At 40.6% G+C, this 17,061-nt stretch overlaps 2 protein-coding genes across 2 annotated transcripts in view; both read right to left on the bottom strand.

The window, feature by feature from the left end:
* Positions 1-11,832, bottom strand: part of lrpprc (leucine-rich pentatricopeptide repeat containing) — a 35,890-nt gene extending 24,058 nt beyond the window's left edge. The window contains exons 1-17 of the mRNA XM_072436360.1: positions 11,589-11,832; positions 10,721-10,923; positions 10,521-10,643; positions 10,285-10,406; positions 10,136-10,194; positions 9,962-10,048; positions 9,739-9,865; positions 9,214-9,358; positions 8,979-9,136; positions 8,779-8,884; positions 8,589-8,696; positions 4,139-4,257; positions 3,974-4,064; positions 3,427-3,496; positions 1,880-1,907; positions 1,459-1,516; positions 175-281 (exon numbers count right to left, since the gene is read on the bottom strand). Of these exons, the coding sequence (XP_072292461.1) occupies positions 175-281; positions 1,459-1,516; positions 1,880-1,907; positions 3,427-3,496; positions 3,974-4,064; positions 4,139-4,257; positions 8,589-8,696; positions 8,779-8,884; positions 8,979-9,136; positions 9,214-9,358; positions 9,739-9,865; positions 9,962-10,048; positions 10,136-10,194; positions 10,285-10,406; positions 10,521-10,643; positions 10,721-10,923; positions 11,589-11,767 (1,890 nt within the window). The 5' untranslated portion in view covers positions 11,768-11,832. The remainder of the gene's footprint in view (positions 1-174; positions 282-1,458; positions 1,517-1,879; positions 1,908-3,426; positions 3,497-3,973; positions 4,065-4,138; positions 4,258-8,588; positions 8,697-8,778; positions 8,885-8,978; positions 9,137-9,213; positions 9,359-9,738; positions 9,866-9,961; positions 10,049-10,135; positions 10,195-10,284; positions 10,407-10,520; positions 10,644-10,720; positions 10,924-11,588) is intronic.
* Positions 11,833-12,098: 266 nt separating this feature from the next.
* Positions 12,099-13,885, bottom strand: znhit2 (zinc finger, HIT-type containing 2). The gene has a single exon (XM_072436720.1). The coding sequence runs from the start codon at positions 13,846-13,848 to the stop codon at positions 12,166-12,168; it is 1,683 nt and encodes a 560-aa protein (XP_072292821.1). The 5' UTR covers positions 13,849-13,885; the 3' UTR covers positions 12,099-12,165.
* Between the last annotated feature and the right edge of the window lie 3,176 nt (positions 13,886-17,061).

Below are 17,061 nucleotides of genomic sequence, written 5' to 3'. Positions count from 1 at the left end.
TAATCTTCCACGACATGCCTCACTGTCCAAATCAGACTTTTACCCTCATAAGTAGAACACAGGGAGGCGGTGGTCCTCTGGCAAATAATCTGTGTCAACACTGTAAATAATCCCAGTTCACAAGTCGTAAACCGTTTTGATGCGAGACGTGTATAAATGGTCTGATGCTTGTACCTGTTCACGAAGCTGACTGAAGTATTTCCTCAGTTTGTCTTCTTGCGCCTGCACTTCCTTCTCTGGCATGTTTTCAATCAGGTTGTACAAAAAGAAGCCTGCTGCTTCTGGATGAGGGGAAACACAGAAAAAAGGAATTTTCTCTTGGGAATGCATTTCATTTGGCACCGTGTCAGTCACTTGGCGAATTTGTGCGGTTATACAATTTTTTCCGTGACCTCTACAGATGTGCTGACGGAGGCTGCTATCAGACCGTTTGAGAGTGTGAGTGAATGTGCGATAGCTAGCAGTGACAGCCTCCCCCTACTTCAGCACACAGAGCCACACACGGAGCGGCTAACTGGATGTGACATGGATAACAGTCTCCATCTCTTCCACCAGCACATACACACAAACACTGTGGTTCTACCAGTGGGACCTACTCACCCTCACAGAGTAGTGTCCGTAATTACTGAAGGCCGCATAAGAAGATTGGCGGTTCTGTTTTTAATCAGCTTTTTTGTAACTTGTAACTTTCTAAACAAATTTCTTAAGCAAAAATATAAGTAATGTTGTGTTTTGTAATCTTAATAAGTCTTGTAATATCTGGGGTAATTTTACTTCTGTCATTGTATTTCATGTCGACTTGTAATGTTTGACTTCACATGTGCAGTGTCTTGCATGTTCAGGAATCTTAAAGGTCAATAAAGCAATTTGAATGTGCCTATAAGCTTTTGAATAAAGCAATTATGATATTATAAATATATTTACTTTGTTGAAACAAGAGACATACATAATCCATGCACATACAAGAAAACAAATGCAACCGCTTTGTATGATATTTTAGGGGCTTTAGCAAAACTGTATGAATATTGTACATCATATTTTATGGGTTCTTATAACTTTGGTCACCACTGTCCAATTTCCATAAATAATATGCATTCATACAATTTAATTTCTCAACACTTTGTCAGCAGCCTGGCTCTATTTCCGATGACAACACCTAGATGTAAATACACCAGCTTCATAACGCAAAGCAGTCGAGTCAGCGGTCTACTGCCAATGACACTGTCGAGATTCAAAAACACAACTGCTTCCTATGCAGAGGAAGTGTGCGTTTTTCTGTCATCTGGATTATAGCTGCAAGGTGACTGTGGATGTACTTGTCATGCTCAGAGTTAGATCTGTGATAGATGATACATAAGGAGACACCCACTCGCTTACTTCTCTTTCTGCCAACACCAAACTTGCTTACAAGGACACTGTCAGCTTAGGAGTTGTCAGTGACAGAAAGAAAGTGTTTACCAGCAGGCTTGGTATTTTCCCCATAGAAGCTCTCGTTTTGGAACAACAACTCCGTAATCTGTAACAATGAATGACACATAGAAAAAAAATAATCCAAATGCACAGATCAGACAAGTTATCAGGACAAAAGAAATGCATAGGTCTTTACAGATTATATATCTCTTGTCTTTAAACCGCCTTTTGTGCCATATGAGGATTTACGTAAAAGTCAATTACTTTGTTTGTATAGTTAGACATTTTAGTGTAATAGTAGTATTAACAAGTTATTAGAAATATATTAAAGAAAATATGCATTACCATTACATTTTATAATAATGTATTATTAAAAGTATACTTTATTTTAGACATTGTAGACAAATCATTTGCTAAGAAAAATATAACTGCCACTAAAACACCACCTAAAACAATTCCAATGTCTTACCTTGACCATGCTCTCCACATCAGTCGATCTGCAGGGGGCAGTAAAGGACAAGACATGAGCTCACAGTGCTATTAAAAACATGATGAACGTGCTGGATCTCAAGTTGGACCGTTTTTAAGAAGAGTGGCTTCTTTTATTGATAGATTTGTTTGAGAAAAATCTTAGTGAGGGACATACAATAAAAAAATAAATCAGAAGAGACTTTCTCATCTCTTTACAGGCAGAAAGCCTCCAGAAAATTCAGGATGTGTGAGTTCATGTAACAATCAAAGCTATGTCATGTAAGTGTCATGTTCCTTTGTAGGGACTGTGCAACACAATACATTAGGACAAGACAGTTTAGAGTTTCTTTCCAATCACACAGTACGAAGAAGACAGCAGGACAAAAGCCTGGGAAACCACAACGGTGCAGACGCATAGGCTAAATGATGACTGGGTGACATTTGTGGTGTTGTCAGCTCACTAGACGAAAGGAGGGAGTCAGTGAAGGGGAGAGGGTGTGAAAAGAGAGTAGAAAAGGGCTTAAATGATTAAATTATCTCCTGACCTTGTCGCTGACAGGGCAAATCCTGCATTGCAATGACACACACACACACACTTTTCCAGTGACAAGCCCAATTATGACCCTGTCAGGAAACAGTCAGAGGAGCACATTGTGCATGTGTGTTGAGCTATACGAGAAAGGGCAGAACGCCAGGTTCGGGAAAAGCAGGGGAAGCTTGACTATAATGCAGGTAACGGGTATGCCAGTGCAGTTAAAAGACTGTTTTTTTTTTTTTTTTCAAAGAGCAGCACCACATTTACTAAATTTGCAGAAAACTATTTTTCGCATCTAATTCACCTTGTATTTGAATGTACTTTAGACGTTTATTTTCAACTATTCAAAGAATGTAATGTATTTTGTTTATATAAACTATTCAAAATAAACTACAAAGCTCTAGCAATTGTTTTATTAACAAACCAGCTCTTTACTTTGTTCGCAGAGCTGTTTTGACCAAAGTTAAGCAGAAGTTCAACAAAGTTTTAATATTTCAAAGTCCCATTGGAAAAGTCAGCGCTTTTTGCTCACCTCCAGCTTTGCTTTGGGCCTGACTGTTTTTGAGTGGGTGTGTAGTACTGTAAATATTCATAAACAGCCCTTGACAAAAGCCCAGTGGTCAAAGGCTGGTTTGGCTCAGGTTAACTGTGTATTTATGAGGGAGGGAGTAAAAAAGACAACAAATATATGTGGGGGTTTGTGTACAGGGGGGGCAATGTTGCTGGGCATCTGGTAATTTACATATCTCCCACGGTGCTTTGGGGCTGCGGCCAAGGGACAACTGCCTCCATATGCATGAGGCGTCCATGTATGTGAGTGTGAGGTTTTCCCTGCAGCTGGCCATGCGCACACAGGCGCTGTAGATGGTGTGATAGGCTGCAAATGTCACAATCATAGCATATGCTGCTGCTGTGACCTCTATAGTGCTACAAGCTTCCCTAAACGACTCAGTTGACACAAGACAAAATTTGGCCTGATATAGAATATTGGATAAAAAGGAAATACTCACTTTCTGAATCCCATGATGAGACTCCCACGGAAAGATATCAGTTCAGGCGTGGGGACAGAGGCATTGGATACTTAAAAAAGAAAAAAAGTTGAAAGTAACAAGCAAAATATAAAGCACCCAAAAGACTATAATCATGAAACAAAATGTTTCAACTCCTTATGTGTACATTCATCTTAAATATGTGTAAAAGCGTACAATCCAATAAAATATTTATCCATGACAGTAATGTTTAAAATATAAAGAGCAGAGTTTAAAAGGGGGGCATAGATGGCCATGTCCAAAATGATAAGAAAACAGAAAACAGGAGGTGCTATTCATTATTAAACACCTCCTCCATATAGTCCCTCTGTCAGCGGAGGCACCTCTCCTGCTCCGCTCTTTACATATTCACACAGGCTAATCTCTTAAAAGGCCTGATGAGCACACAGGACTAAGTGGGCAAACGCAGAGTGTTAATGCAGTACCAATTCGGCCGCAGGCGAAGCACCGGTTTGGTAGGATGACAGGCGCTCATGATGGAGATGAGAAGTGTGTGGAAAAGACTTACATAAAGTGTACAGCCCAGCCAGGTCTTGGACTGCCAGCGCGCGAACCTCTGAAGAAAAGAAACCCTCTGACTCTGGTGAGACGCCGGCATCCTAACAGAAAAATATGCACTGGTATTAACAGACAAGCTCTGTGTAAGTAACAATACAGTGAGAAAGAGAGATACCTTGAGGGCCTGTCGGGCCTCCTCCGAGCTGGTGAAAGCAGGTAGAATGTAGGTGGACAGTGTGTCTACATCAGGGGGCACACCGAGATCTTGCATGGCCTTCACAATTTCTACAACAGCTGCAAAGAACAGCAGAACAGACACTTAACTGTAGAAACTGACTAGGTTCAACTTAAAATAAGGTGGCAGCATATGAAAGGGAACAATTTTTATTTGTCACAATGTATAAATATTATGACCGTTTAAACAGAAAGAAATGAATTATTTAGTTAATTATAATAATAATGAAGTTGATGAAACCAATATGCAGCTGAAGCCTGAATAAAAATAAGTTGATAAGACTTAAATATAGTATGTTTAAACGTAGATACTAGTCATAGAAACGGAGCAGCTCAAGTTAAGAGCAAAGTAATGCAAGTCAGTCAAATTAAATGTGAACAAATACACACACTTAGCATGAAGTGGGCTCTTCCACAATCACAACTCTATGGCTAAGCCTAGGGTCTAAACCTGAGGAAGTAGGCCAGAAAAGACATGCATATGGAAAGCCACTCAAAAAGCCCTTAAGACTGTGTGCATATGGACAAGGCGCCTTGTAAGAGAACATGCTTAATCAAAAACAAAATAGACCTGATTGTCTAACAACAGATCTTTGAGTGTATTGCTATGCAGCTTTAGGACAAAAATAGTAATGGCCCAATTTGACCCGTTGAGAGTACCAATACACCTTGTTCTCATGAGGACCTTTGCAAACTAGCCAAAGTGCTTCTAGAGTTGACACATGCTGTTTACCACATACACATTTATAGACGCTCGCTGTTGCCCAGCCTCATGGGACACATGTGTTTACCTGGCAGTCTCTCACTGAAGTTAAATAAAAGATGAAGGTTGGGCTTTTATGTGCCATTAAAACCTGCATTAACCCAGGTATATGGCTACCTGAGGCACTCAGTCCATCCAGCCATCCATTCAGCTTTCCCACCATATCACTCATTCATCCGGCCCTCTCACTATCAGGCCGGGCAGCTCTCAAGAAACAAGCAAATCTTAGGCTCTCTTCTCAATGGAAAGATCCATCCATTCGGCAGTCATGTTGTCTATTCCCACCCCTAATCGCTTTCATCCTGGCCTTTTTTATGAACGGGATGAAGATGTACCTACCTTCCTTCTGAATAATCCATAATAAATTTCACGGTGTGCCACACAAACCATAAAGTGAATGAGAACTGAAAACATGAGCTGATGCCATTTTGCCCGCCTTTTGGACTTTTGGTAAGCACCTATAGTTTTACGGTTTTAGTCGTTTTTTTTAACTTAAAAACTTTCAGGGCAACTACAGGACCACACGCACACACAAGTATAAGAAAAACAATCCAAAGCGTTTTTTAGAATATCATTTGCATCCATGTCCCTCATGGTCACTTTCCAGTTTTTGGATGCGAGTAAGCCCAGTTGCTCTCTGTCCTGTCTGAACTGTTTAAATAAAACATTGGGCACATAAGAGGACCTGTGAGGGCTTCTGCAGGTTGGTCAGCACCGAGTCTGACATACCATCAAAGCAGGCAAGTATCTTAGCAGCGAGTTAAGCATGGCACTGGTCACAAGATATCAACATCAGATTCATGTCTCCAGGTTAACTGTCACAGATGAGAGCGCAGAGGAGAGGAAAACAGGATCCGGTCGCTGTCATCTCAGTGGTCCTTGGACATGAGTACCTGTCACTTCCTCTTTCCCCACTCCGGCACCATCTGTCTCTACAGCTCCTCTGCTCTTCTGCAGAGGTAGTCTTCACAAGCTCAGAGGCAATGTCAAAACTTTACACAAGTGGAAGAATGTGCAAATATATTTTTTTGTGAAAGACTGCCTTCATGATCCTGTCTGGGCAAACATCTGGCATGATACAAACTAAGCTTGGCCATTTGAGCACAAACAAGTGTTCTAGATGCGAGAGGATAAGTGCCTATTTTAAAGTTTATGAAATATTTAGTTGGCAGATGGACTCAATCTTAAATGTTTATAATAATATATATACGGTACATTTATTTGAGCAACTCAAAGACATTCACTTCTCACTTTTGTGTCAGAAGTAATAACATAGTGCGTCTTTGAGACTGACAAGCAATAGCTAGTAGCTAGCGGCAGGTGGGCTGTACAGGCTAGCATATGCTTCCACTACACCCGCCAAAACCACACCGCCACAACCCCCTCCCCTTTACTCTCCCCATTGCTACCCTTCATTTCCAAGGCTCCGGACGAATTTGCCCGCTAGTGACACCTGTGGACAAAAAGTGACATGGAGCTTAATATTTCATGGGACGTGCACAGCGGGGCGCGTAATCCAAAGTGAATTCCCTCAGAGCGCTTGCATTTACATGAAATCAAGTCACTCTGAATCAGTCACATCACCTGCACTGGCCGCCCAAAGTCCCCCTCACACATGTGGACACACACCTCCTACAGCCACTGGGCCATTGGGTAGACATGAGAGAAAGAGAGAGGGTTAAGGCAAACACCATTGAAAGCAAGTTTCTTTATCATGCTGCCTTCTAATATCAAAACGGATGCAGACAGAGGTCCTTGTGATCTTAGGACTATGTGGTTAAGGCATCTGCAGAGTGAATTAATTGTGGTCTGTCTCCTTCTTTATCGTTCCCATCTAACCTCACATCCCCTTCATCATTCAAAACAAGCAAATTCATCTCAACCCAATGGAGTCAATATCTAACCTTGTTTATCCAATTTCTCCTTTCTGCCAGCTCAAATTATCTCAATTAACGGACTGGGGGAAAATACATGACTTATTAATAAGTCTAAAAACCCCAAAGAGAGAGCTAGAGCTCAACATAAAAAACAGCTTCAAGTTAAGCAGCTCCTTAACAAATTGGACAGCATTTGTGTGGTAATGAATTCACCTGCTGACCCCTCCAGACACCTGAACATTACACGGTAATCAATAAAAACATGTTCATTTGCTAAAAAATTTGCCTTTTGCAAGCAGGGTTTTCAAAAGTCAAATCTATTTCAAGGTAGGGGTGAGCAATTTTGACAAAGACAAATATCTCCATATTTTTTGTTAAACCGATGACTGAAATCCAACAAAACTGTGTCTTTATATATTTATTTATATAGTTTACATTTAATTATTAGAGAAATGTGAAATGTCTGTAAAATGTCAATCACAAAAGAGCAGAAATTTCACCCAATTAACCCTAGTTGAAAGTTTTCAACATTACTTTTCAAAATGTTATTTTTTATCATCAGCTCTTTTTGCAGCATTTTTTACTATAAACGATATAGCTGTAATGATATTGAAATTCTGCATATTTTCAAAACATCCCAACAACATTCATGATATTTTAATGTCTGAGTGCTCTGGCTAAAGGTCAAGGGTCGTTTTAGTCTAGACTAGAGTTCATCTGCCCTAAGCATTGAAACTCCTTCAAAACTTTGATCTATTCCTAGATTCCTGCAGAGAGGGTGCTCATCTAAGTGTATAAAATACACATACACCCACATGGTTCTATCCTCAGACCCTCTCACTCTCCCATGCAAGGATCAAACCTCTTTGCCCTTGACTGCCCTCACACAGTGAAACCTGTCCCAGTACCACTCAAAGCTGCATTAATATTTGAGAGAAACACTCCTTTAAAAGCCCTTTCTGGTACAGAGGACGTAGAAGTCATAATACACAAAACCAAACCAGACTACCACATTTTCTTAATATGCCACTGAAAAAGACAGCTCTATGTCAGAGCCATAACAACATGGAAAAGAAAAGAGTATTCAATTAAGTGTAAGCTTATTGGCTTATTATTAGGTTTAAAAGTGGGTAGTATAGGGGTGAGCCGTGCAGGGGTGGAATATGGCCCGTCAGTTAGGGATAAAGATTCACAGTGATATCTATTGATTAAAGAGCCAATTAAAGTGTACAAGCATGTAAGAGCTCATAACAGCTCATAAATGCCCTGGTGTCTTGCGCCCTGGTGTTTCTGACGGATCGGAGGCAGTACGTGCGGCTGGGGAAGACTGTCTCAGCCACGCGGACTATCAGCACAGGAGCTCCACAGGGCTGTGTACTTTCTTCCCTGCTCTTCTCCCTGTACACAAACTGCTGCACCTCCAGCCACGCCTCCGTAAAACTAATCAAGTTTGCGGACGACACCACCCTCATCGGGCTCATCTCGGACGGGGATGAGTTTGCTCATTGTCCATTGTTTTTGTATTCATTGTTCAATGTTTGTTATAGCGTGGCCGGTAGCCGGTGTTTTGCCCCGCCGGTGTTTTGCTTTTTGCCCCGCCGGTGTTTTGCTTTTTGCCCCGCCGGTGTTTTGCTTTTTGCCCCGCCGGTGTTTTGCTTTTTGCCCCGCCGGTGTTTTGCTTTTTGCCCCGCCGGTGTTTTGCCCCGCCGGTGTTTTGCCCCTAGTGCCTTTTATTGCAAGTGTCTTCTTACCAGCACTGTTTTTGTCCTTGACATGAGCAGTGAGGAGCGGCCAGAAGAAGTGTGCTCTGACTGGCATATTTTGGTCTTTCAACGTCTTCATCAGCTCAATAGACATAGCTGTAAAATAAAAAAAATATATAGTTATAGTTAGTTAGAACGAACAAAATTAAAGTAAAGTAAATTCAGTAAACGTCTTTACCAGTTTTCTTGGCTTCCAGAGCACAAGACAATGCAAAAATAAGAGGTGATGTGTGCATGTTGGCCTCATGAAGCTCTTTGCAGTACTGCCCAATCTTTTCTATAGACTGGAAAAAAAACAAAAAACAGAATTCATATGATTACGTTGGCTGGACGTAAATATTTTGACACAGATTTCACCCACGTTCTGTTCCCATTTACCGTTTTCATGGTGACACAATGTCTGAGGAAAAAGTTGCCAAGGTTTAACGAGTCTGGGCTAACATTATCCATTTGCAACGTGGGGAAACTCTTCAGCATGTGAAAGGCAGTGTCTTCTTGGCCATGCGTGATAAGATTCAAACACAAATTCATAGCATCTACAATAAAAAGTTAAAGGATAAGCAAAATTACAAAATAATTATACTTGGATCTGAATGGGCACGGGAAATTTTACCTGGGATGTAGCCCCTCTCGTGCCTCATACGCTCTACTATTTCCAAGGTGTGTTGATGATGTCCAGCCTTTGCCAACGTGAAGATAACTTGCATAAGGTCTCTGTCCATCAAACTACAGTCTGCACTTCCTGCAGCTTCCAGGGTCTAAGATACAATACTGTGTCACTGTGAGTAAATTTGTAACAAATACAAAACCAAACAGCTCATTACAGATTTGTCTCTTGTTGCACACTACAGTTGAACTGCATAGTAGAAGCAAACTGAATTAGAGAATCAGAATCAGAACCCGGTATTATTCAGATTAATCTCTTCTATTTTCTGTGATAAGTGTCCCATGCAGTGTGATTTTTTTATTCGGACACATCAATAAGGTTTCACTGATATAGATTGTCAATGTGATGCCAAAAAAAAAGGGAATAGCTTTTTCAACTGAATCTAATTGCCATTGGGTCACACCGCAGAACAACCAAAATATGTGAACAAGATTTGATTCATATGCATAATAGTAGAACAGGTTCACAAACCGCTTTCACATTCTCCATGTCTCCGTTTTGTGCATGGGCATTCAGCAGTGAGACATAGGTGTCAGGGCCTGGTTCAATTCCAGCATTTCTCATCACTGTTAGGATGTTTTTAGCGCTCTCAATGTCACTGCACAATGAAGGAACATCAAGATTATTTCTCAGAATTTCAATAAATAAACGGTTTAATTTTCATTCCAGTGAAAACATATAAAACAACCCTTACCCTGCACAAGCATGGCCTGTGACCAGAGAATTGAAGACTGCCTCTGTGATTGGCAAGTCTTTGCTCTTCATGAATCCTAATATTGCACTAAACAAGTCAGTAAAACAAAATAGTTAAGGGTTTTAAAAACGTCTCCGCGCTTGACAGGTTCAAATCACCAGCACATTTCTTTACCTCGCTCCTTCAATGTCTCCATTTTGACAGTATGCCGCAATAAGCCTCTGATAGGTAACCTGTACAAAATAATATAGACAATATACAATACTTGTTTTAATGTAACACATGCAAACAGGTAATTTGCTAGTAAACTGTGGGTAACTGACTCTGTTGGGAAGGATGTTTTCACTTTCCATCTTTGCCAGAAAGTCCATAGGAGAAAATTTAAACTCATTCTGCAAGTAAACCTTCAACAAGGCATTGTAATGACTAACATCATACTGAGCACCTGTGAAATGGTGACATAATGACATATAAAATGTTACATCAATGCCAGTTCAAAAGTGTAAATACAATCACAAATTGCAACCAAAAAAAACAACAGTTGATTCCGATTTCTCACCCAGCTCCTGCAACTTCTCCCAGATGTGGTGAGCCAGTTCTGTGCGTTCTCCTGGAGGAATCTCTGGTAACAGTGATCCACAGCTCCGCAGTAATAACAGTGCTTGATTGCCACTGGGATAACCTGAATATTACGTAGAAGCAAGAGTTAATCACAAACAGATCTAGTCCTATTGCACTTGTATATTTTTGTAACATTACCCGTTCTGCAGATGTCATGGAAGATGCGGAGGAGCAGTGTTTTAGTGATACGGCCAGTCCTTCTCACAGAACTGTCTAACTTGCTCAAAGCCCAGTCAAACTGCTGTGCCTGCTTTGACCGCACAGCTGCACTTCCCTCTTCTTTCTGCTCTGTGGCAACTGCATAGCTACGCATCAACCCAGTTGTATATGGTAATAAACGCCTGAAATGAGAAGAGAATAATAAATATTGCAGCAGTAAAGAGCATATATATATTAATTTATAATAAGGATGGATATTCTATCGATTCCAATATTGGAACAGATTTTTTTTAGGCTACCCCAGTCTGTCATTCCCAGTTTGTCCACGGGATCAGTGCCAAATATTTGCCAAATCTTCAAAAATTTTACAATTAGGGTAAGAATATTGCAGTGAGTGTGTACTGTGTAAGGATTTTATAAAAGCTCTTACAAATAATGGAGGTGCATAATAACAGGGCCCTTTGTACAAACATTTATTACAGTAATATTGGACCAAATGTTTGAAGGGCAATGTATGGGACAAATACATACAGTAAGATCGCATCTACAAAAAATAAAAACACAGCTCAACGTCTCTGTCTTTTGTCTTATTTTGGTTAAGACAAAAAAGACAAAGAAATATTTGTGATGGATCTACAATGGCTCAAATTGACTGTCAACTGTGACTGTGCAATAAACAAAAGTGACATTATAAATACAACAAACTCTAAATGCCTAATATGATGTGAATGATTACGTTGTACAGAGCTATAATAATATATACGTGTGTGTGAGAGTCTGTCATTGACCCTCAATGACATTACAGCATCACGCGTGCAAAGCCCCTTAGCTAACGCGTAGCGGATACCTGTGAGCATTTCCTGACGCTGGACGGAGCGGTCGGGGACACACTCCAATGATTCTGCCTCCATTTACTCCGCTGTACAATCGGCCAGCCGTCACTCCATTACTTTTGGTCCCTGCGATCTGAAGCAAGCATGAAGGCTTGTAGTTAAGTAACCGGGCTGATCTCAAGAGCGCTGCCATGTTTTCTGTTGCAGCGTCAACGAGCTTCCGCACCACGTGATCAAATGTCAACGTAGACGTCACTTACAGACGCCCGTGCATAAATCCTTTATTTTATTTTACTTAATTTTGTAACTCTCTCTCCTCTCTTTTTCGCCCTCTTTCTCTCTGCGATATAGCGTAAACACATTTTTTGAAGACGTACAACTACAGAAAGTGGCGGTAGATGTACCTTTTTCAGTTGGCTGCCATTAAAAGTAGCAGCACTTCATGTTGTATTGTAGGCGTCTGTTTCATAGATCTATTCAAATCAGTGTTTATGTCATAATACAAAGAATTATCTTAACAAGGCCACAGTGTTTTAAACGTTTATTGGAAAACACAAAAACAAATGACCACACATTCAGATAGGTAGCACTCTACAATTCCTCTACCAATTTACCATTTCCTCTTCGCCTTCCTTTCTTCCAGCTCTGCTCAACCTCAGCCTTGGCCTTAGTCATTGAAACAATGTCTTTCTGTCTTTTACTGTGTTCATTCCACAACTCAATAGCAAGAATATTTATATTATGTTCGTTTTCCACCACCCAAGCTTGGAGAAACTCACATTTTTTGCTGGCCATAAAGTACTTCTTTCTCTTGTTTCCCCCATCTCCCTCTTTAGATAAGGCTGCTCTGGCCTGTGACAATACTGAGCGGAGTTGACTCAGAGCAGACAGACAGTATCCAGTTGAATCCTCCCTGTTTCTTCCTGTCAGAATGTGAGCTACAGCTTCTACTGCTCTGGCAGGAGCATAGGGGTCATCCTTACTGAGGCAGCCTTCACCTAGAATTAAAGTTTCCCCAGAATCTAATGCCTCTTGGACTGAATTGAATATTTTGTTTGAATTCAGTGATTCAGACAACGCTAAGACCATGTCACACAGTTCAAACAAGAGAGAGGCATTGTCTCCATTAAAGAAAGACAGAGTGAATGAGTAACTGAAAACTGCATTGACCAAAGAGAAGCCAACCAAAGGGGAAGGATTTGGACAAAGACAACTCAACTTAGGGATTTTTGAAGAAACCGGAGGGACACCACCAGTTTGGGCAGACACTTGGCTGTAGTCTGAGTCTTTTATTTTCCCTTTCCCCTGTTTAACTAAAGTATTAGATTCCTTTTCCTCTTTGTGTGCTTCTGTTTTTTTTTTCTTTTTATCCATTTCATCTTGGAGCACCTCTATCAGTACCCGTTCACTCTCCTCATGTTCTTCCCACCACGGCTTCCACAGAGAAACAAGTCCATTAAAAGCACCATGTTTAATTAAACCTACAAACTTTTTCTTTTCGTCTTTGTTCAAAAGGCTCCACAGTTGTTCCTCTGAGAGTTCATCTATATCCAATTCTTGGAGTCGTTCAGCTATATCCATCTCATCATTTTCATCCTGGCTATCTTCATCCTCTAGTGCATCACCATTGTCCCCGGTTCCTAATTTTTGAAGGCTTCTCAAAATAGTCTCAATCTCCTCTGTATTTTCTTCATCATCCTCCTGTAATTCTGCAAGTCTTGCCAAAAGTTCAATGGCCTCTACGTCGATATTTGAGTCTTCTGGAGCATGTTCTGATTCCCTTGACAAAACCCCTTCGTCTTTCAACAGACTCTCCATGCCACCTTCTGTGTTTTCTGCCTGATTTCTGAGTCCTAAGAGGATTTCTTGCATTTTCTTTTTTCCTTCCTCTTCAGTTTTGCCCATCTCCTTCAGTTCCTGAAGAACAGACTCTTTATAAAAGTCCTCTGAACAAACCGAGTGCTCGGGGCTCTTGTAACAGGACAGACTGCAGTAAGGCACATTACACCGAGGACAGGTATACAACGAGGGTTTACAGCTGCAAAGCATGCACACTGCTCTGCTCTTGCTTTTATCTATGCCTTCTACAGTGCTTTGGTCGTGGGGTGAAGGCAGAAGCTCCTCTGGTGTCACAGCTGCTCCCCTGGGCGGTAGTATAATCCCATCCCTGATCTCCGGGTCGGGCTGTAGGTCTGTGCATTCTTCTTTCGGGCTGATGTCTGTCAACAGACTCCTCAAAGACGAAGGCAGTCTGCGTTTGGTTATTGGATTCATGAACGCAGAAAACTGACTTCAAAATATAAAAGGTACCCTAAAGATAAGATACAAACATGTTAGATAATACAAAATAGATCATGAGATGTACAAGTGATGCCAATGAGAAAGAGAGCTTTACATAATGTTTAGCAAATGCTACCACAAAGCTAACACAACTGCGCATGTTAATAAAAAAGAATAATGCAGGAAGTGTGGGATCCCCGGGACAATGAAACATGTCAAATACCTTTCCAAGAACACTTTCCAATAAAACCTATTTTTAATTTAGTAAATAGATAAGAGCTAAACTTACTTTTGATGGATAAAACCAAACCCAACGTTGATGGGGAAGTTGTCCACTTTTGATGACGTCACGCTGATAGTCCTTAAAGGAGCCTTTGACTTGTGCCATGAATGATTGATCTATAAAATGGATGGATTTTGCTTGCTTTATATCTGGATTTTTTGTTTTTTTTATTCACTTTATCCTCATATGCCTACTTTTATCTGTACCACCCAGAAGTGTTCCGTGCATGGACATCTCCCATGGGGCTGTTTGCCATGAGGTGATTGTCTCCTGTAGGGGGTCAAGCATGGTAAAGGTCATGCAGGTGGGAGATGTCAGGTGGCTGTCTACCCCTGACCAGGCGCCCGTGCCTCCTGTCAGCCCATAGGGAAAGCACACAATGAAGGGGGTGTCTAAGGCTGACATGGGCATGCTGCTTTGACCCCCACCCCTTGCTGCCATACCAACATTTCAAGGCTGCTTAATCTTTGATTAAATGTGTTGCGTGGCACTATGCACTGTAGAATTTATTGGTGCTCAGAATACCAAATCTGTTTTACCTAATGTTGGCTCATAAAAGGTGTTTGTCGCTGTCTGCTTTCTCATCCCATACTGATCATTAACATTAATACAAAACACACTCATCTGTTTTAAGATAATCCTTTATTGTCCACACATGGGGAAATTTCATGAGTCAAACCTGATGATTTTTGCAGCTTAAAATGGCCAAAAGGTAGAGGCTATGTTGTTACCTATTTGTTACCCATCAAACAATTTTCATCTTTGTGTCTATTCTCTTTAAGTTAAAAATAAAAGAATCAATCAAATTTTATTTGTAGGACACGTTTAGTAGAAAAAATGCAATTTAAAGTCCTTTACAACATTAAAAACACATTTTAAAAACGCAACACAGAGTAAGTCACAATAAATCAATAAAAACTAATTAAAATAGTGTAGTATAGTTTAAAATAGTAAAAAAACACAATGTGTTTTGGCCCTTGGAAGAATTGGCAGACTTTGCAACCCATGTTTAGAAAACTAAATTCAGGATCCCGTTCACCAAAACTTTACTTACGGTAAGAGTTGATGAAGTGCCGGAAATACATCACTCACCAAATAAGGACTGAAACTTCTGCAACACATCACTTTTATTTTTCATGAATGAACCAAGACTTGTTTACTCAACTCTCCAGCAGGAATGCATCAATGGACCCACTCAATAATTAATCTGGAGTATTATTTATTATTTACCCAATATCTTTCACATCCTTCCATTGACCCCGTATCTCCACTTCCTGTCCATTCATCAACTGCCATATGCTTTGCTGGGTCAGCTTCCTCTTGTTGACTCTGAACATGACTGTGTGTTTGTGTGTTAAGTGCAGTGTGGCATGTGCTAAAATACAGGTGGATGGAGCAGTAGCCTTGCAGTTACCTAGTGACAGTGCAGCGATAAGCAGAGGTGTATGTAATTAATCTGTATTTCACTGTTATACATTGAAAAACAAACATGTGTTTTATGAAATTATGACACTTGATGGACTCTACAGCTGTAAGAGTTTAATACATTTGTGGACTGTCTGTTTTGAATGATGCAATTTAACACAGAGAAAATTGTTAGTGATATAACGGTAAGAATATCACTATTCTATCTTGACTATACCATATTTTTATTGCAGCACTCCCACAGGAACAAACCTGAGACTGCTGCATCCGAGTATCACCAGCCTCGATGCCCCCACCTTCTCCTGCCCCATGAGAGAGAGCACTGGATCACGGAAAGAGGGGAGGGCTGGGAGGACAGGGAGGTAGGGGCAAAGGAGAGAAGTGTTTCTGTGTCCCAGAGGACCACTGTCTGTCTGCCTGCATCAGGAAGTGAGAATGTGATGGCAGTAGAGACAAGGCAGAGGCATGCCTTCACCACCCATGTGTTTGCAGGGACCTTGTTGAGCTGAGGTGTCACAAATGTGAAGATGGCGATTTGACCAGAGATGATGCTCAAAATCACTGAAATGCCAGGGACTAGTGTGTTGTGATATGTTGTGTGAACGAATGTGTAGAAGAATGTGTGTGTCCTATGTGACCCTGACTCGGGTTTAATGCTTTTCTTTTCTTGTAATACTTCTAGAGCTAGTGGGTTTGATCTTTGTTCTAACAAGCCACCTTAGGGTTGCAGCCCTTGGAATATTTCAGCAGGGTGCTAGGTTATTGCAGTCACCTGGAAGAAAAAAAAAAAAAAAAAAAGCAAACATGATTATACTGGACATACAAAGTCTAACATTTAGGTACACTCTATACAACTTCTAATATCCAAACACATATAATGAGGTAGAATGCACATCAATTTCTACTGCATGTTAAGCAATTATTATCTGGGATGCTGTTGGTCTCCCTGCCTTTCACTACATTCAAAACAACCCTCTCAACCTTGTTTATGACTTTTCTGTTCTCCGCTGTCTATCTTTCTCTTATGTTTTAGGTGTGAGTCACAGAGCAAATACAAGTGTAGGTTGGCAGCAGACGCACGAGTAAGAAGGACACTGTTATTATAGTGCTGTTATAGCCACATCATTATATCTGTATTAGCAGGGGAACCCCTTCACGCTCCAACACCTAAATGTCTTCTCTGCGTGCTATCTCACTAATTTGATGCCTGTTCGCAGTCATGTATGTCTCTTGTGTGCACGTTTGTCCTATCCATACCTTGACAAATCATGCATGACACACATACGCACAGGCCATGTATAACATTAAAAATGGCATGTGCTGTGTATCAACCCTATGTCGAGTGTAGGGTCTTAAAGTCTGCCAAGAAAAAGAGTTAAATGCTATTTTTAGTTATTTATATATAGTTAATATATTTTGTATTATATTATTTGACAAAGCATCTTATTAACATTAAAAGTATATCCATCTTCTTATTTTCTGTACAGCCCAGAATAATG

The sequence above is a fragment of the Eucyclogobius newberryi genome, unplaced genomic scaffold (genome assembly GCF_026437365.1).
Source record: "Eucyclogobius newberryi isolate DKJ021-1_F unplaced genomic scaffold, fEucNew1.0.hap1 SCAF_8, whole genome shotgun sequence".
NCBI lineage: Eukaryota > Metazoa > Chordata > Actinopteri > Gobiiformes > Gobiidae > Eucyclogobius > Eucyclogobius newberryi.
The sequence above is the reverse complement of the archived record's forward strand: the minus strand, read 5'-3'. Positions and strand labels throughout refer to the sequence as shown.

Coding starts and splice junctions, on each gene's coding strand:
- znhit2 (XM_072436720.1), bottom strand. CDS start 13,848: ATGAATCCAATAACCAAACGCAGACTGCCTTCGTCTTTGAGGAGTCTG.